The 19,612-nt window shown below is 55.3% G+C and overlaps 4 protein-coding genes across 7 annotated transcripts; 3 read left to right on the top strand and 1 right to left on the bottom strand.

Moving 5' to 3' along the window:
• Positions 1-1,590: 1,590 nt before the first annotated feature.
• LOC136556846 (feather beta keratin-like) lies at positions 1,591-1,899 on the top strand. Its single transcript, XM_066550287.1, has one exon. It carries the CDS (start codon positions 1,591-1,593, stop codon positions 1,897-1,899), a length of 309 nt encoding a protein of 102 aa, XP_066406384.1.
• A 4,144-nt stretch (positions 1,900-6,043) lies between these two features.
• On the top strand, positions 6,044-11,575 carry GFUS (GDP-L-fucose synthase). Of its 2 annotated transcripts, none has more exons than XM_066548744.1 (11): positions 6,044-6,374; positions 7,216-7,365; positions 8,136-8,250; positions 8,455-8,583; positions 8,660-8,733; positions 8,929-9,062; positions 9,185-9,249; positions 9,423-9,489; positions 9,561-9,640; positions 9,771-9,870; positions 11,032-11,575. In XM_066548744.1, the coding sequence occupies exons 2-11, from the start codon at positions 7,226-7,228 to the stop codon at positions 11,085-11,087; spliced, it is 960 nt and encodes a 319-aa protein (XP_066404841.1). In that variant the 5' UTR covers positions 6,044-6,374; positions 7,216-7,225; the 3' UTR covers positions 11,088-11,575. The 2 variants fall into 2 exon arrangements, with proteins under 2 accessions (XP_066404841.1, XP_066404849.1); XM_066548752.1 differs by lacking the exon at positions 6,044-6,374 and adding an exon at positions 6,751-7,036.
• Positions 11,533-14,981, bottom strand: LOC136555740 (protein brambleberry-like). Of its 2 annotated transcripts, none has more exons than XM_066548722.1 (11): positions 14,902-14,981; positions 14,595-14,703; positions 14,115-14,199; positions 13,928-14,035; positions 13,688-13,831; positions 13,440-13,610; positions 13,251-13,350; positions 12,562-12,641; positions 12,271-12,380; positions 11,937-12,007; positions 11,533-11,827 (listed from the first exon to the last, which is right to left on the bottom strand). In XM_066548722.1, exons 1-11 carry the CDS (start codon positions 14,961-14,963, stop codon positions 11,701-11,703), a joined length of 1,167 nt encoding a protein of 388 aa, XP_066404819.1. In that variant the 5' UTR covers positions 14,964-14,981; the 3' UTR covers positions 11,533-11,700. The 2 variants fall into 2 exon arrangements, with proteins under 2 accessions (XP_066404819.1, XP_066404826.1); XM_066548729.1 differs by having other exon boundaries at positions 13,691-13,831.
• A 291-nt stretch (positions 14,982-15,272) lies between these two features.
• On the top strand, positions 15,273-18,907 carry PYCR3 (pyrroline-5-carboxylate reductase 3). 2 transcript variants are annotated; one of them, XM_066567096.1, is made up of 6 exons: positions 15,273-15,375; positions 16,240-16,304; positions 16,569-16,748; positions 17,508-17,720; positions 17,811-17,903; positions 18,559-18,907. In XM_066567096.1, exons 1-6 carry the CDS (start codon positions 15,294-15,296, stop codon positions 18,739-18,741), a joined length of 816 nt encoding a protein of 271 aa, XP_066423193.1. In that variant the 5' UTR covers positions 15,273-15,293; the 3' UTR covers positions 18,742-18,907. The 2 variants fall into 2 exon arrangements, with proteins under 2 accessions (XP_066423193.1, XP_066423184.1); XM_066567087.1 differs by lacking the exons at positions 17,508-17,720; positions 17,811-17,903; positions 18,559-18,907 and having other exon boundaries at positions 16,569-17,501.
• The last annotated feature ends 705 nt before the right edge of the window (positions 18,908-19,612 follow it).

The following is a 19,612-nucleotide window of genomic DNA, read 5'->3' as shown; positions in this document are numbered from 1 at the left end:
AGTGGTTGAACAGCCAAGTGGGCCTCAGACTCACCACAATCTGCCAGCTCACTGAAGGGGCAACTCTCCCACTGCTGACATGGAATGGAAGAGTCCAGGTACTCACACCTGGCACAGATGCAAAGCCCAGACCAGCCTGACACACCGAGGATAGTTTGGGGCCCCTTTCCACAACAATTCTCAGAAACACAAAACCATGAGTTCTACAGGATGACCTCACTGATGACACCCCACCTCTGCAAATCTTGGGTCACATCTTCATTCCTCTTTGACACACACCATCAACACCAGACTTGGGTCTCAAATACTCACACTTTAAAGGAGGAATGACCACAATGGAAGGGGAAGCTCCTCATGCACATCATGCAAAGCCCACACCAGCCTGACATGGCTGCAGTGGAATGGGGCCCCTCTTCTCAACACACCCACAAACTAAACAACACAAGTGCCACAGAATGACCTCACTGATGACACCCATAATTTCCTTAGGCTTTTGTTGTATATTCTGCTTTTTCTGACACACATCTTCCAAACAAATCCTCCCAAATACCAACTCTCACTTAAAAGCTGACACCAATGTCAGATGGACACTTCCTCAAGAGGAGGACATGACGCTGCAGAGTTGTGTGCAGGAAAACATTCCCGACATCATGACTTGCAAGGCTGTTTCAGACAAAACTGATATTATGACTTCAATTCAGGTACCTCTAGAGAGTAACAAGGTCAATCCACTTTTTCTGAAAAGTGAATGTCTATAGCAACATCAGTTGCTCCTCAAACAAGTTCTTCCACCTTATCCCTCACCAGCTATGGATGGAGCAGCACATGACCTTGGGGAGTATGGGAGGCAGCCGTAAATCACAGTAATTGCTTTCCCATCACTAGGGGGAAAAGCCTGAACTATAGGGATGTTTAGGAATTTTTCAACATGGTAGGGTGACAAAAAATGTGATGGAAGGGGAGCACTCCCCTGCCACCCCCAGAGGAACTGCAAAGCCCAAATGAGCCTGACGTGGCTGTGGTGGAATGAGGCCCCTCTTCACCACACACCCACAAACCACAGCACACCACTGCCACAATGATGACATCCCACTTCTCCAAAGCTCTGGTCATGTCTTCAGCCCTCCCAGAGAAAAAACACTAACAGCAGCCTTTGGTGTTTAATACCTGCATTTAAAAGCTGCCGCCAAGGTTATGTCCTCAAGAGTAGGACATGACACTGCAGAGTTGTGGGATGCAAAATACTCCCCACCTCAGCACTCAGCAGGCCTGCAAAATGCCCCAAGGCCATGGGACAAGGCTGTCCCGCCCCTCCTGAACCAGCATAAAAGCCAGCCCAGAGCCTCTCTCCCTCACACACTTCTCAAGTCTTCTCCTCCTGCTCCTGCCCAAAACCAGGTGAGCCTCAATCCCGTGACCCTCCTGCTCCTGCAACACTGGGCCCTCTCTTCCCACACGCTCAGCCCCAGCTGCCCTCATGCCTCCCCACAGCTCCACAACAGCTTCCACACTCCATCACTACCCCTTGCTCCCCCATGCCCCTGCCCTGCCTCACCCCTCTTTCTTCCAGGCACCCTCCACACCGCACCCATGGCCTGCAACAACATCTGCAGTCCCTGCGGACCCACCCCGCTGGCCAACAGCTGCAACGAGCCCTGTGCCCTGCAATGCCAGGATTCCCGCGTCATCATCAACCCTTCCCCTGTGCTGGTCACCCTGCCAGGACCCATCATGACCTCCTTCCCCCAGAACACCGCTGTCGGATCCACCTCCTCGGCTGCTCTGGGCACTGAGCTCAATGCCCAGGGACAGCCCATCTCTGGCGGATTTGGCTTTGGCCTTGGCTACGGCCTGGGAGGCCTGGGCTGCTATGGCAGAAGGGGCGGCTACATCTGCTAAGGGCCCTCAGCACCAACCCTGACACCACCAGCTCTGGGCGCTGCCAACAGCTCCTGCAAGCAAAGCACCTTGGCTGATGGTTGCCAACTTGCACCTCACCTTGGATCCCTTCCACTTGCTGCTCCTGTCTATTCATTCTTTTGCCTCAATAAAATTTTCCTGCAGCAAAGCCTCAGATGCCTCATGTTCTTGCAGCTACATCCAGATACTTTGCTCCCAGTCTAAATAGCTGCAGTCTTCCTGACACCATCTTCACTTTCAGAGGGTGCCAGGACCACCCAAGGAAGGTCCCATTTCCTTGTCCCCTTTTCCTGCAAGGGGCTCGGTTTACCAGGATTTCCAGGCTGTCACACTCCTTTCTGTGAGTTCCTCAGTGGACCCAGGTGATGGTCATTTTTGCATTGTCCACCTGGCTGGACTGTCCCCATTCCACCTCCCTGGGAGTCTCCAGGCCAGAATCTCACCTTGTTACGAGGTCTTCAACTGATCCCTGTTGGAGACCCCCTTTCCCTCTTCACTGCAGGGTCCCATTAAGGGAGCCTCCAGGGCACCTTCCTCCCGTTTCAGGGTCTCTGGATCATCGGTGCTGGTGATCCCAAGCCACCAACCCTCTGCTCTGAGGTCACACATCTCATCCCCATTATGACTTGACTCCCACCAAGTCACTGTGGATTCCTGAGGTGCAGCATGGAGACCTGGCAACAAAGTGCAGGAACGAGCATGTGACCCTGCGAGAAGATGTTGCCCCTTGTGCCACCTTCCTGCCTCTTTGCCTCCCAGTTTTGACACTCCAACATGGATTTTTGGATCATAAAGATCTTTGGTCTCCCCAAATTGCTCCTCACCAGTGACGTTCACTCTTTCTTCTCCTTTGATGTGTTTTTTTTCTCTGTACAAAGGCTCCCGGCAAACAGGTGAGCTCTGGGCTGACACACGAGTTCAAAGTCTCCAGGGCTATTGGCAGTACTAAAATATTCATCAAAAGCAAATTAAAATAACATCTCTGGAGCAGCTGGAGCCCAGAGAGGCAGAGAACTCCATGCACAGCTGGATTCAGATTTGGTTCGAAGAGGAAGAATTTGCTGAGGAACAAAGCCCTTCCTTAAAACCAAAACTATACAGCCCCTGCAGCTGAGCTGGGAAACGAGAGAGGGAATAGGTTTGGAACTGTTTGGCCTTTTTATTTCTCTAGTTAAATAGTGCATCTCCCCTGGTTGGCCTTGAGGCACCAACTTCAGCTCATCTTAAAATAAAGTCGAACCCATAAAAAGACAAATTTAAGTAATCCCTGCTCTTATACTCATTCACCTTGGAGTTCATCCAGCTTGACATCAACACTTGGACTGAAACAAGAGCAGGATTTCACCTTCCCAAGGTCCTTGGACATGCCCAAGCAGCCAGGCCCAGCGGGATGTCTGCCTCATCCCAAACCTGCGCCAGAGACGCTCTTTTTGGGCACAGTCAGCTCACGTGGGTTCCAGGGAACACTGGGAGGAGGCTCAGATCCACGTCCACAGTGCCCTGTGCCCACATTCCTCTCTCCCATCCACCCTGGGATGGGATCTTGGGTCCTGCCCAGTTTTCTGCACTCCATCCTGAGGAGACCCCAAACAGATGGGAAGGGCTGGAAAAGGTGGCATCTCTTCCAGTGTTTCTCCTGATGGGATTCACACCCACCCAGCCAAGATCCCACTCCCAGAATAATCCCAAACCCCATTATAGAGCAGTGGCAGGAGCATCTCCCTCCTCGAGAGGACTGGGCTCGAAAAGACCAAATCCAAAATGATGGTGGAAAGGACATTCTTGTGCAGCAGCTGCTCCCAGTCCCATGAACGGGATTTCTTGGAATATCTGTGGCCACCACCCCCATGCCAGTCTTCCCTGCTCCCTTCCTCCGTGCTTTTGGATCATTCCTACTCCCAAAGGGCTGCACATTGTGGGGAGCAACCCCCAATCCCTATGGAAACTGGCACAGGCCATCCTGTGGGACAAGGCCTGGAAAAAAGTTCACTGCTGGTGTGCTGCTCCCTAAAAAAGAGCCACAAAGCTGGAATTTTAGCAGGGAAGGGATGCTTAGAGCTGTCTCACCTGGGCTCCTGGAGCTTGGCTGCAGCCGTAAAGCATCATCCTCGGACTGCTTCCACCTGGGATAGGCTGTACCTGGGAATCTCATACCCATCTGCCCCACTTTCCTGGGAGGCATGGGGAGGGCAGAGCAGGGAGTGGGGCTGGACCCAGAACCGGGCCCATTCCAGAGAAATAGGTCACCCAACAAGGAAGCTTCGTTACGGAAACGACGCCTCACACCAAGCAGCGGTTCTCCGACAGGACCTGGCCAAGCCACCCAAGCTTTATCCTGCCGGCTGGAAGGTCCTGGGATGTCCTCTGGATCGTGTCACGCAGACGCCCTGCCCAGATGAGCTAATGGGCCTGCTGCAGGCTTTGATCCTCAAATCCCAAAGGCCTTGTTAGATAACATCAGGAGCCTGGGTGATATTTCATTAACAAACGAGTCCGTCCCATGTGGACGCCGCAGCTTTATCCCTTTCCCCTGTGATCTTCCCTCATGCTCCAACATTTCTTTCGTAATTAGACCCAGAATTAGCATATTTAGGCTCCAAAATTACTGCATTTAATGCAACACCGTGGTTATTCGAGTGCTGTCACAGCAGCTCTTGGGCTGCGCCACCTCCCAGCAATTCCTTGGCTAAAGCATGGTTTTATCCCTACTCTCCCAAAACTTGCAGGAGGCAGCAGGAAGATCTTATTCTCCCACCAGCATGTGGAAAATATTCCTTGGCTTTTCCCCCTAATCCCTGAGAGTGTTCAAGGCCACGTTGGAGCAACCTGATCTAGTGGAAAGTGTCCCTGCCCATGGCAGGGGATTGGAATGGGATGATTTTTATTTATGGGAATGATTTTATTCCAGCCCAAACCTTTTTATTCTATAATTTCACCGTGGAGTGAGGTGGAAGCGTGGACGCAGCTGGATCTGACTCATCCCAACATCAGCGTGAGGTTTCTTCTTGCCAAACCTAAATGTCTCGTGGAGGATGCAGGGCAGACATGGAATTATCTGGCATGGAGAAGGAGCTCCAGTGTCCATCCCTGGCTCCGTGGGTGAGATCAGCCAGGGAATCCTGTAAAACATCAGGTGGGAACAACACCAAGACCCTTGGGAGTGGGATTCTGGAGCTGGGAAAAGCTTGGAAGGGCTGGGCACATGCTGGGACTCAGCCAGCTGGGAGAGGGGATGGGCACTTCCAGGGGACAGAGGCACAAGGACACATCTTTAAATATGCAAATGACCCCCCCAACTCTCAGCGAGGAGGTCCCCAAGGACCCAACCTTCCCTGGGACTCTCCCAAAGGAAAAGGACACATTTCCAGGTCTGAGCCAGAAGAGGAAAGAAAAACTGGCACTCTATTGCTCCTCGACACTGAGGCTACCCAGGGCTTTGGGAGGAGGAATGTGGGAATTCCTGGCTGGGTCGCCCTTAATTCCACTTTCAAAATTTTAATTTAGAGCAAAGCCCTGCCTTTGCCTCACAAAAATCCCGAGGGAAAAGCCATCTGGATGTGGGGGTGGAGGGGGTGCCTTCAAAACCATCCCCCACACGCAGTAAAGTTCTGCTCATTTTTAATCTCAGCTTAAGTGTATTAAATGTGATTAAAACGTTTTCACATTGAAATCCCTTTTGATGAGCCCCTTTGAGGGGGGTACACCTAAGAAACCCCTTTCCTTGTACCCCCTTCCTTTCCTGCACCCCTTTCCTTGCTTTTGCAGCCCTTCCCATGAACCCCCTTAAAACCCCTGCACCCTCTTCCCTTCTCCTTTCCTTTCCCTTGCACTTGCACCCCCTTCTCACACACCCCTATTCCCTTCCCTGCACCCCCATTCCCTTCCCCCCTTCCTTTTCTATGCACCTCATTTCCCCACCCGCACCCACTTCTATTCCCTGCACCTCTTCCTTCCTTGCACCCCTTTCCCTTGTCCCTCTTCCCTTCCCAAAATCGTCTCCCCTGCGCTCTCTCCTTTCCCCTGCTCCCGAGCATGGACTACATTTCCCGACGAGCCAAGCGGCAGCGCCCGGTGACGGCAGCGGAAGAAGCCGAGCGCTGCCGAACCTTCACCGGGCCGAGACGAACGAAGCCGAACTCAGCCGAGCCTTCAACGAGCTGACCCGAGTTATTCCAAATCCAGCCGAGCCCCAGGCGAGCTGACCCGAGTGATTCCGAATCCAGCCGAGCCCCCAACGAGCCGAGAGCAACCGAACCTAGACGAGTCGCCACGAAGCACCGCCGAGCAGGACCGAGCACAGCCGAACCTAGCCGAGCCCATACCGAGCCGAGCCGCGCGAAACCGAACACAGCCGAGCCCCTACCGACCCAACCCGAACTCTCACCGAGCCGAGAGCAGCCGAACTCAACCGAGCGACTCCGAGCGCACCCGAGTGGCCCCGAATCCAGCTGAGGGTGAGACGCGCCCCTCACCCCATTAAGGGACATTTGTGGGAACCGGAGCCACCCCAGACCGGTGGGGAGGAGAACCGGGGGGTCCCCAAAGTGGGGAGACAGGACGGTGGGGAGGGCAGAGGGGCGGGAGGTTGTGGGTTGGGAGGGGGGACGCGCTACGGGACGGGAGGGGGTGAGGGGAGATGAGGGAGTAAGAGAGAGATTTGGGGTGCAGAGGAGGTGGGCGGGTTAGGACTGGGTTCAGAGCTGGGATTTGGGGTGCAGTGCTGGGGTTTGAGGGGCAGGGAGGCGTGGGATGCAATCCTGGGTGCAGAGCTGGGATTTGGGGTGCAGGGAAGGTTTAGGTTGCAAACAGAGGATTTGGGGTGCAGGGGGGAAATTTGGGGTACAGAGGAATAACTGGGGTGCAGAGGGAGATTTGGGGTACAGAAGGAGATCTGGGGTGCAGAAGGAGATATGGGGTGCAGACACAAGACTCGGGGTTCAGGAGCAGATCTGGGGTGCAGCCCCTGAGGTGCAGGGGGAGATTTGGGGTGTGGGAGGCGATTTTGGGGTGCAGAAGGAGATTTGGGGCACACACCTGGGGGTGCAGGTGCCCCTCCCTTTCCAGAGGCTGGGCAGTGCCACGTGGCAGGTCTGGCCCTGGCCCAGGTGGCTTCCAGGTGAGGAGTTTCAGCCCCGTCACAGCCAAACACGCCCCTTTTTGCCCAGAAACGCAGAAATTTCCCCCCAAAACCCCGATCCCACCTGCATGGGGTGTGGGGGATCCTCATGGGTGCCCACACCAGGGTGGTCCATGCCGAGGTGATCCCAGCTTGTCCCCCCTGGCTCCTCCCTGCAGGGTTTTGGCCATGACGGAGGTGACCAAGCGCATCCTGGTGACAGGAGGCACTGGCCTGGTGGGCAGAGCCATTGAGAAGGTGGTGGCTGATGGAGAGGGGCAGCCGGACGAGGAGTGGATCTTTGTGTCCTCCCAGGATGCCGACTTGACGTGAGTTGGGGTTTTTCCTTGGAAACCTTGGAATTTGCTCTATTAACCCCAAAAAACTCCCATCCCCGGAATTTGTTTTTCCTTGGAAACACCCCAGTCTGCTCTGGTGACGCCAAAATTTCCCATCTTGGGATTTTGCTTTTCCTTGGAAATACCTCAATTTGCTCTGTCAACCCCACAAAATCCCAAATTTTCCCATTCCCATGTTTGATTTTTCCTTGGAAACAGCCCAATCTCCTCTGTTGACCCTGACAAACCCCAAAATTTCCCATCTCAGGATTGAGTTGTTTCCAAGGAAAATCCCAATCTCCTCTGTGGACCCTGACAAACCCCAAAATTTGCTATCCCAGGATTGGGTTTTTCCTCAGAAACACCCCAATGTGCTCTGTCGACCCCACTGAATCCCAAAATTTCCCATCCCAGGACTGTTTTTTTCCCCTCAGAAACACCCCAATGTGCTCTGTCAACCCCACTGAATCCCAAAATTTCCCATCCCAGGACTGTTTTTTTCCCTCAGAAACACCCCAATGTGCTCTGTCGACCCCACTGAATCCCAAATTTCTTTATTTTTCCTTGGAAACAGCCCAATCTGCTCTGTTGGCCCTGACAAACCCCAAAATTTTCCATCCCAAGACTGGGTTTTTCCTTAGAAACTCCCCAGTCTGCCCCCACCGAACCCCAACATTTCCTCTCCTAGGATTGGGTTTTTCCTTGGAAATACCTCAATTTGCTCTGCTGACCCCACTGAATCCCAAAATTTCCCATTCCAGGAGCAGCTCCGAGACCAAAGCCCTGTTTGAGAGGCACAAGCCCACCCACGTCATCCACCTGGCCGCCATGGTCGGAGGCCTCTTCAAAAACATCCGCTCCAACCTGGATTTTTGGGTGAGCACCCACGGAATTGGCACTGCCAGGATCCCTGTGGGTGCTGCACTCCCTAAATTGGGATATGGGCACACAGGGATGTGGTTTGCTCTGCTCCCAGTGCCAAACCAGAGCTCCAGTGGTTTCTGGAGTCATTATGAGGTGTTGGTGAAGGAATTTGGGGATCCCTGACCCCACGATCCTGATAAATGTCCCTTTTCCCAGAGGACAAACATCCACATCAACGACAACGTCCTGCACTGTGCCCACGAGTCAGGGGTGCAGAAGGTGGTCTCCTGCCTCTCCACCTGCATCTTCCCAGACAAGACCACCTATCCCATCGATGAGACCATGGTGAGAGTCCCCATTCCCACACAAAATCCAGGGAAAGTCCCTCCCCTGCTTAATTTATCTGCTCTGATATTCCCAGATCCACAACGGGCCACCTCACAGCTCCAACTTTGGCTACTCCTACGCCAAGAGGATGATTGATGTCCAAAATAGGTGAGCTGGGGACAGGGGAGCAGCCACTGAATTTCAAGGCAAGGGGAATCGAGTGGGAATTCCAGGTGGAAACTGGGGAGATACCTGGGCTCAGCAGGTGAAGGTGCTGCTGGCTGGGGTTTTTTGGGGGCACACCAGTGCTGGAGGAAGGGGCTTGACAGCCCACCCACTGTCCCCTTCCCTGCTCTCATCCAGGGGTTATTCCGAGCAGCATGGCCGACGCTTCACCGCCGTCATTCCCACCAATGTCTTCGGGCCACATGACAACTTCAACATCGAGGACGGCCACGTCCTGCCAGGGCTCATCCACAAGGTCTACCTGGCCAAACGTGAGGGTGGCAGGACTTCCTGGGATTTTTTCTGGGGAGAAATGAGGGGTTTTTTTCTTTCCCACTTTCTCTGTGGGGTGATTGGAGGTGGCTCTGGTGGTCATGGCTCCTTCCTCCTTCAGAATCCGGCTCTGCTCTGACTGTCTGGGGAACAGGCAAGCCCAGGAGACAGTTCATCTATTCCCTGGTAGGTGTGGCCTTGGGAAGCAGGGAATGGGGCTGGAGGACCCACTGGCAGGACCCCAGAGGGCTCTGCACCCCCCTGGCTTCTCCTGGGACATTCCCAGAGTTGTGTCCCCTTGGGATGGGAGGGTTGGGGGACATCAGTGACCCCTCCAAGAGTTTTCTGCTCTTCCACAGGACCTGGCCCGACTTTTCATTTGGGTGCTGCGGGAATATGATGAGGTGGAACCAATCATTTTGTCAGGTAAGCCCTGGATGTCCCCCAGGATTCCCCTCTCCATGAGGGAACAGCCATGATCCTTCCCTTCTCCACAGTGGGAGAAGAAGATGAAGTCTCCATCCGGGAAGCAGCAGAGGCCATCGCAGAGGCCATGGAATTCAGGGGAGAGCTCGTTGTATCCTTCACAAAAGGCTAAGCCCCTCTTCCCACCAGCTCCCCGTGGAGATTCCATGATCCAGAGGATCCTTCCCACCAAAGGAGCAAAAGCAAGACGTGTTTTTCCTCCTTAATCCTTCCCGTCCCAGTTTGACACCACCAAGTCCGACGGGCAGTTCAAGAAGACGGCCAGCAATGCCAAGCTCCGGCGGTACCTGCCCGAATTCCAGTTCACACCTTTCAGGAAAGGTGAGATGGGGGAGTCTCCAGGAGACACCAGGGGTCCTACCCCGTGCCATCAGCCTTGGTGGCATCAAGGTGGTCCATCTTTTCCGGATGAGGAATGAGGGTGGCGAAACACTGGCATGTGTTATCCAGAGAGATGGTGGTTTCTCCATCCCTGGAAATGTGCAAGGGCAGGTTGGATGGGGCATGGAGCAACCTGGTCTCTTGGGAGGTGTCTCCTTGCATGATGGTTGGATGAGAAGACCTAAAAAAGTCCCTTCCAACCCAACCTATCCTATGATTCTCTGACCAAAATCCATTCCCAATCCCAAAACTTGTTCCATGATTCTCTGACCAAAATCCATTCCAGTTCCCTAACCCATCCCATGATTCTCTGACCAAAATCCATTCCCAATTCCCCAGTTGTCCCATGATTCTGTGACCAAAATCCATTCCCAATCTCAAAACCTGTCCCATGATTCTGTGACCAAAATCCATTCCCAAAATCAATTCCCAATTCCAAAACCTGTCCCATGATTCTCTGACCAAAATCCATTCCCAATCCCAAAACTTGTTCCATGATTCTAACCCATCCCATGATTCTCTGACCAAAATCCCTTCCCAGTCCCCAAACCCATCCCATGATTCTCTAACCAAAATCCATTCCCAATTCCCAAACCCATCCTGTGATTCTGTGACCAAAATCCATTCCCAGTCCCATCCTGTGATTCTGTGACCAAAATCCATTCCCAGTCCCCAAACCCATCCCGTGATTCTCTGACCAAAATCCATTCCCAAAATCCATTCCCAATCCCCAAACCCATCCTGTGATTCTCTAACCAAAATCCATTCCCAATTCCCAAACCCATCCTGTGATTCTGTGACCAAAATCCATTCCCAGTCCCCAAACCCATCCCGTGATTCTCTGACCAAAATCCATTCCCAAAATCCATTCCCAATCCCCAAACCCATCCTGTGATTCTCTGACCAAAATCCATTCCCAGTCCCCAAACCCATCCTGTGATTCTCTGACCAAAATCCATTCCCAGTCCCCAAACCCATCCCGTGATCCTGTGACCAAAATCAATTCCCAATTCCAAAACCTGTCCCGTGATTCTCTTACCAAAGTCCCTTCCCAAAATCCATTCCCAATCCCCAAACCCATCCCATCTTCTCCCTCCCCAGCCGTGAAGGAAACCTGTGCCTGGTTCAACGCCAACTATGCCAATGCCAGGAAGTGACAGCACTGGGACCGCCTGGCACCGGGATCATCCTCTTCAACTCAGGGTTGTCCTTTGCTGGGGCAGAGGACGGGGCTGGGGGGGTGACAGTGACATTTCCAAAGTAAAAATGGGAGCGCGGGGAGCAGCTCCCACATTCCTGCCCCACTGCTGGGAGCGGCGCAGGACGCCCAGGGCAGGGGGGAGGGAAGTTGGGGCATCCCAAAAAGATCCCAAATCAGGTGGTAGGAGCCAACTGGAGCCATTGCCGTGGCTGTGTCCAAGAGGGTGGTGACTCTGAGCTGTTAATGAGCTACATTAATTACCTGCAATTAGGTGTAATAAAGGGAAGGCAATCAGGAATCCAGGGCACGGAAATGGCAGCAGGGAATTTGCTGCTGCTCTTGGCACATGGGGATGATCCTACAGCCCCCTGTCTCAGGATAGGAATGGGAAAGACTCCAGCTGTAATTGTGGCATTTATTAAAATATATGCAAATAGCATAAAACTGGTGGGATAATGAACATTTGCCCTGTACCCACATCCAGTGGCATCCTTAGGGTCCATGTTCTCCACCAGGATCTGGAACAGCCATAAAAAGGGGTTAAAACCCCTTAGGGAGGGGGTAGAGGGTCAAAAATGGGGGGATGAATCCATGGCCAAGCTACTGCTGGTGGTGTGGATGTGGCAGAATTCCAGCCCGGGAATCGCTTTCTTCCGGCACCGCTGCCCAGCCCTGGTGAGGCCCTGGCACAGGGACCTACGGAGGAGACACCCATCAGCACCCCAGGAAGCCACCAGCACCTTGGTGTCCCCCCAAGGTGACACCAGGCCGTGGAGAAGGGACATTCTGGGTGGTTGGTGCTCACATGTTGGCCCTTGGGCTGCAGAGTTTGGGCTCCCGGAGCTTCCCAGCATCCATGACCGGCTCCGGTGTCACCTGGTTTGGGAAGAAGGCAGTTCCTGCAGATGTCCCTTGTCCCCTGGGGTGCCTTGGCAACCTTCAGGACACCCTCTTCCACCCCAAATTCCTCCCTGTATGTCATGTCCCCAGCCCTGTCTGTCTGCCCCATACCCGGGGTGCCACCATGGTGAGGACACCCCAACCTTGGAGGACTTGACCCTCAGTGAGACCCAGCTGGCCCCCAAGAGCAGGTTTTGGGGGACAACACCAACGTGGGAACATCCCACCCAGCACCTTACCCCACACGAGCTCCATGTTGTCCTCTGGCCATCGGGGTCAGGTGACACCTGCCCTGTGAATTTGGGAATGTCCCCGGCCACCTCTTGGGGCTGCTCCAGGTGTGAAGGCTCTGCAAGAACATGGCAGGGGTGGAGATACCCTCCAAGGTGTAGGATGGGGACACTCTGGGGTGGTGGCACATGCCCTGGCAGAGCTTGGGGGCACTGGGATAACACACATGTCCCAGCACAAGATGGGGATGTGGATCTGTGGACTTTGGATCTTTGTCCTACAGCCACCACGCCTCCCACCTGGTGGGCACCTCTCATTTTGCAGGCAGCTCATCTCCATCCTGTCCAACTCCTCTTGCAGCAGCTCCATATCACATTCCCTGTGTGGGAAGAAGGAAAATCTGACTCCTATCACCTTGGTGGCTTCTGTGTCACCACCACCATGGGGATATGCACCTCTCCAGCCTCTCCACACCCTTCTCTGAGCAGAAATAGATTTTGGGCATTTCATTGGGAGTTGGGAAGAGGTGCCCAAAAGCCATAGGAAAGCCACCAGGATGTGGCCTGTCCTTTCCTGGAGACCTCTGCCAGATGGCTTCAGGATGGGACACCCAGGGATGGGACATTGGCCAGAAACAGGACATGGAGTGGGGATGAAATGCCCAAAATCTGTAGAAAAGCCATCTAAGATGTGTCCTGTCCTTTCCTGGAGACCTCTGCCAGATGGCTCCAGGGTGGAACATCCAGGATGGGAAATTCAGGATGAGGCACCAAGGATGGGACATCCCAGATGGAACATATGAACAGAAATGGTGCAAGGAGTTGGGATGAGGTATCCAAAAGCCACAGGGAAGCCACCAAGGTGTGTCCTGTCCCTTCCTGAGAACTTGTGCCAGATGGCTCCAGGGTGGGACATCCAGGGTGGGACATCCAGGGTGGGACCCAGCAGCTCCCAAGGTTTCCATGCCACCTCCTCAACCATCTCCTACCTCTCCGGGGTGGAGGTGAGACGGTACCGAGCCTTTTCCCAGGAAACCCCTGGCCGGATCCTTCCGGCACCACGGCAGCCAGATGCCAGCAGCCAGTGCCCTGTGGGACAAGGAGAGGGTGGGAGAGGACAGACCCTCCCCCCCCCAGGGTGGTGTGTCCCCAGCCACTGTCCCCACACTTGTCCCCACCTGCTGCAGCAAGGACCAGGAGAATGGAGATGGCTGGAATGCCGAGGGCGCTGGAAGCGAGGAAGAGGAGGAGAAAGATGGCCTGGAATGATGCTGGCACCAGTGGGAGAGCCAGGAGCGTGAAGTATGAGCTGTGTGGGATGCAGGAGGAGGTGACGCTTTGGCTCTGACCTGTGGGACAGGGAAGAAGAGCCTGGTGTTGGCATCCAGCAGCTCCCATCGATCCTCCAGCCCCCATTCCCGCTCACCACCCAGGTCAGGGATGGCTTTGAGGTGCTCCAGGTGCTTTTCCAGATGGCTTTGTGCGTCTTCCAAGGCTGTCAGCATCAGCTCCAAGCTCTGGTTGACCTTCTGCAGCTTCTCCATCACCTCCTGAAGGACCAGGATGCTCTCTGCATATGGAAAAGATAGAAACAACAGTGGAAAGAGCTGGGGAAGATGTACCCCAGTGTGAAAAAACCTGGGAATGGGATTTGCTGTGTTCCCACCTGGTTGGGCATGAATATCCTGATGTCTTTCCTGCTCCTGATGGTGGTTGGATGGGACAACTTGGTGTCCTCCCTGGAGCTCCGCAGCCCCACGGCTGCTCACATTCCCTGTGGGGTGGGAAAAGATGTTGGATCAGTCCCAAAGTGGGATATGGGAATGTTGCAGCATCCCAGCCCTGGTTCATACCCATCCGGTGGGCGATGTCCTGCATAAGCTGGGCCACGGGGGTCTCATCCAGAGGTGACCTCATCCAGGCCTCCCAGAGCTCCTCCTGAGGTGAATATTTGGGGGAATGCTGGTTTTCCCCATGGACACCCCAAATGCACCCCTGGGTGCTCCCAGCACAGGATGGGGGGATAGGGGAGGTGATTTGAGGATGTAAAATATGGAAAAAGGTGGTGTAACCCCAGAATTTGGCCTTCACCCCCCCAAAACCATCCCTACACCAAGCAAAGAGGCTGCCCAGGATGGGGGATCCCAGAATGCAAATTTCCCAGCCAGAGGGAGTCTCACAGCCACCAGACAGTAACAGGAGTCCAGGTGTGACATCTCCTGGGATGTGGCTTCATCCTGGAACCGGCTGTCACCCGTGGTTGTCTTGAGAGGGATTTGTGGGAGGAACCCCAGCTCTGAGGGGAGAACCCCAGCTCTGAGGGGGGTCCCCACCTTCTCTGGGGGGACGGCAAGGCCCAGCCACCCCAAAAACCCAGCAGAGGCGCAGAGGAGCAGCACAGCCCAGGAGCTCCGGAGCAGCATGATGGGAATGGAGAGGGTCCTGTGGGGAAAAGAGGGTGGGGAAAAGCCCCCCATACTAATGGAAAAAATTGCAGGACCCTCCTCCCCAAATTTCAGGGTCTCCCCCCCCACCAGGGGAACCTCCCCTAGTCCCAGGAATGCTGGTGGGTGTGGAGCACCATGGAATGGGAAGCAGCTCCCACATCCACCGACAAATTAGGGGACACCCCACACAAACCCGTGGATGCCGGCGGGTGGGGGGACCTGTGGGGCCAGGAGAGTGGGAAGCACCTCCCACATCCACGGACAACTTTGGGGACCTCCCCCACGCCAAATTTAGTCCCCACCCCCGCGATGGGGACCCCCTCGTGGCCCTAGGGGTGCCGGGGCTCCGAGGAGCGCTGAGGGGAAGGTTCGGAAAGGTTTTGGGAATGGTTTGCGAATTCCCTCCAGGACCCCCACGCGTGGACCTGCGCGAACCACGTGGCGCCAGCGCCTGCGCAGTTTCCCCTCTTTACGCCGTTCACCCCGCCCCTTAAGGGCGGATCCACCAATAGGAAAACGGGGTGTGGCTGTCCGTTGCCAATCAGCGCCGGGGGTGCGGCTCTGAGGGCGTGGCCTCGCGTAGCGATGGAGGCGTCCGAGCTCTGGGTCGGGTTCGTGGGCGCCGGGCGCATGGCCGGGGGGCTCGTCCGGGGGCTGCTGCAGGCGGGTACGGCACGGGGGGCGACCGGAGGCTCCGTGACACACGGGCAGGGGAGGGGACACGGCGACAGTCCTGGTCTGGCGCCTTCCCGGCGTCCCTGCGCGTCCAGTGGCGAGGGGAAGTGCGGGGGGACATGGGGACAGCGCTGCTCTGGACGCTCCGTGCACTCCCTTCCCTGCTGTCCTGACCCGTTCCTAAAGTGCCAGCCCGCCCCCGGGTCCCTGTCCTCCAGTGCAGGGACGTGGGGACAGCCCTGTCCTGGCTCCTTCCCAAGGTCCCAGCCCTTCCCCTGGTCCCTGTGCTCCATTGGAGGGACACGGGGACAGCCCTGTCTTGGCCTATTCCAAAGGTCCCAGCCCCTCCCCGGGTTCCTGTCCTACACTGGAAGGACATGGGGACAACCCTTTCCTGCCACTCTTCCCCAGGGACCGTGCTCTTCTCTGGTGTCCCTGTCCCACAGATAAGTGTGGGGACATGGGGACAGCCCTGTCCTATCCCAGTCCCCCAGGGTTCTTGTTCCCCAGATCAGTGTGGGGACATTGGGACAGCCCTGTCCTGCCTCTCTCCCTGACATCCCAGTCTCACAGACAGTGAGGGCACAGCCCTGTCCCTTCTTCCCATGTGTCCCGGATTATCCCTGTCCCATAGCACAGTGTGGGGACAGCCCTGCCCATTAGGGCCACCTCCATTGTCACTGCACCCTGACACAACTGGTGCCGGCCACACTTGCTCCATGTCCCCCTTTGGTATCATGCTGGGATTGGAGGAATCACATCCCAGTGGAAATTGGGGTGTCTGGGCTGTGCTGGGGTGTCCCCCACAATCCTGGGGCCACCCTGGCTACTCACCTCATTCCCTGTGTCCCCAAAGGAAAGGTTCCAGCCAGCAACGTCCTGGCCAGCGCTCCCTCAGACAAAAACCTGGATGCTTGGCGGGTGAGTGGGGCCAAGGGAGTGGGAGATTTTGGGGTGTCCCTCACTGTGGGCTCAGAGCACCCTTTCCCCCATACTCAGGAGGGGATTGGCTCATCCTTCCCAGATCTGGGTGAGATCCAGGCAGAGCCTCAGTGGCTTTGTGACCAGAGCAGGTCCCCAGGCCATGTCCCTGCCTCTGGACGTGCCGTTACTGTGGGGGTGCTGGTTTTGGGATGATGTTTTTGGGGGTGCTGGGCTGTGATCCCTCTCCCTGTCCCTGGGCAGGAGTTGGGCTGCCGGACCACGCACTGCAACCTGGAAGTGGTGTACAGGAGCACCCTGGTCTTCCTGGCCACCAAACCCCACATCCTGCCGGGTGTCCTGGAGGAGATCCGTCCTGCTGTGGGGTCCCAGCACATCGTCGTGTCACTGGTGGCTGGTGTCACCATCCAGACACTGCAGCGGGTGAGACTCCTCCTTTTCCTTCTTTTCCTTCTCCTGTTCCTTCTCCTTTTCCTTCTCCTTTTCCTTTTCCTTCTTTTCTCCTTCTCTTCTGCTCCTCCTTTTCTCCTTCTCCTCCTCTCCTTTTGCTTCTGTTTCCTCTTCCTCTCCTCCTTCTCTCCTCCTCCTCTCCTTTCGTTTTCCTCTTCCTCCTTCTCCTCCTCCTTTTCCTCTTCATCCTCCTCCTCCTTCTCTCCTCCTTTTTCCTTGTCCTCATCCTGGTCCTCCTTCTCCTTCTCTCCTTCTCCTCCTCCTCCTCTCCTTTTGCTTGTTTCCCCTTCCTCTCCTCCTTCTTCTCTCCTCCTCCTCCTCTCCTTTCTTTTTCCTCTTCCTCCTTCTCCTCCTTCTTTTCCTCTTCATCCACCTCCTCCTCCTTCTCTTCTCCTTTTTCCTTGTCCTCATCCTGGTCCTCCTTCTCCTTCCTTCTCCTCTTCTCTTTCTCTTTCCTCCCTCTCCTTCTCTCCTTCTCCTTCTCTTCTCTCTTCTTTTTCATCTCACATTCTCCTCTTCCTCCTTTCCTCCTCTCCTTTCTCCTCCATTTGCACCCAGGCCCATGCAGGACACACCTCTGTGGCCTTGTCCCCTCCCAGCTGCCCCTCCAGCTCCCTCCCCGTGCTCCTCCCTTCTCCGCCAGCCTGATGGGTGACACCCCCCAGTGTCTCCGGTCATCCTTGGCTTCTTCCCATGGCTGGCACCCCTTCTCCCATCCCCATCTTTCCCCAGCTCCTCCCGCCCGGGACCAAAGTGCTGCGGATCATGCCCAACCTGCCCTGCGTGGTGCAGGCAGGGGCCATGGTCTTTTCCCGGGGCAGCAACGCGGGTGACGAGGAAGCCGCGCTCCTCAAGAGCCTCCTGTCCTCCTGCGGCCTCTGCGAGGAGGTCCCCGAATCCTACATCGACATCCACACCGGGCTCAGCGGCAGCGGCGTGGCCTATGTAAGCCAGAGGGACAGGGGATGCTGTCCTGGGATTTGGGGGTCCCTTTCCTTGCTCCAGGCTCACCCCTGGATGCTCCCCTCTTCCCAGGTGTACCTGTTTGCCGAGGCGCTGGCCGAGGGCGCGGTGAAGATGGGAATGCCGGGTGCCTTGGCCAGCAGGATCGCGGCGCAGACGCTGCTGGTGAGTCCTTGGCGTATACTGGAATCTCCCCCCTTTCCTCCTGCCCCTGGGCTCCATTCCTCCCTTGGGATGAGGGAGGAGGTGCTGGAAGCCACTCTGCCTCAGTTTCCCCTTTTGGAACCAAAAATGAAGCCACCAGAAGGACGAAGGGCATGGCGGTGGGACAGTCCCTTGCCATGGGGGTGTTGGGGTGGTGATGCCATCTGTAGCCATGATATTTTCTGAAAAATCCTTTCCTTAGGATTTTTGCTCCTGAGAAGCTGAGAGGCCTCAGGAACAAAATGTAAACAATGATTATCTGCTGCTGTGGAATGCAACGGGTGGATCTATGATTGGTCTCATGTTGTTTCTAATTAATGGCCAATCACAGCTGGCTCGGACAGAGAGTCCAAAACACAAGCCTTTGTTATTCATTCCTTCTTTTTTTATTCTTAGCTAGCCTTCTGATTAAATCCTTTCTTCTATTCTTTTAGTATAGTTTTAATATAATATATATCATAAGATAATAAATCAAGCCTTCTGAAACATGGAGTCAGATCCTTGTCTCTTCCCTCATCCTCAGACCCCTGTGAACACTGTCACAGCCATCCAACCGTGGAAAGGGGAATTTGGCAAGTCCCAAATCTGACCTTCTTGGTGTCCTGGTGTCCCGTAGGGTGCAGCCAAGATGCTGTTGGAGACAGGGGAGCACCCGGCGAAGCTGCGGGGGGACGTCTGCACACCCGGGGGCACCACGATCTACGCCCTGCACCAGCTGGAGAAGGGAGCGCTCCGGGCCACCATCATGGATGCCGTGGAGGCAGCCACCAACCGGGCCTGTGACATGGCCAAGGACTAGTGGACGAACCCCTTCTGGGACAGGAGGGGTGATGGGGACCAAAGCGAGCTCCTCTGAGGAGTAGGGGGATCCTGAGATCTTCAGGAGAACGTGGGTGAGGGTGGGAGGTGGTGTGGACACGTGTTACCTCTGCAGGGCTGGAACCAAATAAACGTGGCCAGAGTAACGGGGGGTGTGGCTTGTTGTGGTCCCTGTGGCCCTGGGAGGCCACCACAGGGTCACTCCCATGGGGAGGTGACATCCATGATGTCCAGGGATGGAGCTGGTGCCACGCTGGCTCCGTGCTCACTGGGGATGGTGCTGGCACCGAGGATGAAGCTGATGTGGGATGTGCGGCACTGGGAAGAGACTTTTGGGAATGAGGCGATCCCAATTTAACCCTTCTGGGGCTGGGAGAATGGCTGCATCCCTATGGTCAGAGCCACATCCATGAGGATGCTGCACACATTCCAGAACTGTGGGCAAGAGCTCAACCAGCCAAAAAAACTGCACCATGATCCCTCCCTGGCACCAGGGAATGGGATGGAAGCCCTGATTTCCTCCCATCTCCAGGAATATTAAGGGGATAGAAACTCAAACTTGCCCATCAGGAGAGGATCTGAGCCTTTTCCATGCCCTAATTAAGCTCTGCTTGCCTCCCAGCACCTGCACAGATGCAATTAGAGATGATTTGGGAACTGCTCTGAGGATGAAAAGGTTTTTTTCCGGACAAAACATCGCTGGTGGGAACATCTGAATGCTGAGCCCTGACTTTGGATAGGGACCTGGAATGCCAGAACACAGGGAATGGCTTCCCACTGCCAGAGGACAGGGTTAGATGGCATATTGGGAAGGAATTCCTCCCTGTGAGGGTGGTGAGGGGCTGGGATGG

Source organism: Molothrus aeneus, chromosome 1 (genome assembly GCF_037042795.1).
Source record: "Molothrus aeneus isolate 106 chromosome 1, BPBGC_Maene_1.0, whole genome shotgun sequence".
Lineage (NCBI taxonomy): Eukaryota > Metazoa > Chordata > Aves > Passeriformes > Icteridae > Molothrus > Molothrus aeneus.
Note: the sequence above shows the minus strand (reverse complement) of the source record. Positions and strands in the feature narration are given on the sequence as shown.

What these genes read in the sequence shown, in the direction of transcription:
- GFUS (XM_066548744.1), top strand. Translation starts at nt 7,226, where the DNA reads ATGACGGAGGTGACCAAGCGCATCCTGGTGACAGGAGGCACTGGCCTG. An exon ending in TCCCAGGATGCCGACTTGAC is followed by an intron (nt 7,366 to 8,135) that starts GTGAGTTGGGGT and finishes TTCCCATTCCAG; the next exon opens with GAGCAGCTCCGAGACCAAAG. An exon ending in ATCCCATCGATGAGACCATG is followed by an intron (nt 8,584 to 8,659) that starts GTGAGAGTCCCC and finishes TGATATTCCCAG; the next exon opens with ATCCACAACGGGCCACCTCA.
- LOC136556846 (XM_066550287.1), top strand. Translation starts at nt 1,591, where the DNA reads ATGGCCTGCAACAACATCTGCAGTCCCTGCGGACCCACCCCGCTGGCC.
- PYCR3 (XM_066567087.1), top strand. Translation starts at nt 15,294, where the DNA reads ATGGAGGCGTCCGAGCTCTGGGTCGGGTTCGTGGGCGCCGGGCGCATG. An exon ending in CCGGGGGCTGCTGCAGGCGG is followed by an intron (nt 15,376 to 16,239) that starts GTACGGCACGGG and finishes GTGTCCCCAAAG; the next exon opens with GAAAGGTTCCAGCCAGCAAC. An exon ending in AAAACCTGGATGCTTGGCGG is followed by an intron (nt 16,305 to 16,568) that starts GTGAGTGGGGCC and finishes GTCCCTGGGCAG; the next exon opens with GAGTTGGGCTGCCGGACCAC.
- LOC136555740 (XM_066548722.1), bottom strand. Translation starts at nt 14,963, where the DNA reads ATGTGGGAGGTGCTTCCCACTCTCCTGGCCCCACAGGTCCCCCCACCC. An exon ending in GGACATCGCCCACCGGATGG is followed by an intron (nt 14,036 to 14,114) that starts GTATGAACCAGG and finishes CCCACCCCACAG; the next exon opens with GGAATGTGAGCAGCCGTGGG. An exon ending in TGCAGCCCAAGGGCCAACAT is followed by an intron (nt 11,828 to 11,936) that starts GTGAGCACCAAC and finishes TCTCCTCCGTAG; the next exon opens with GTCCCTGTGCCAGGGCCTCA.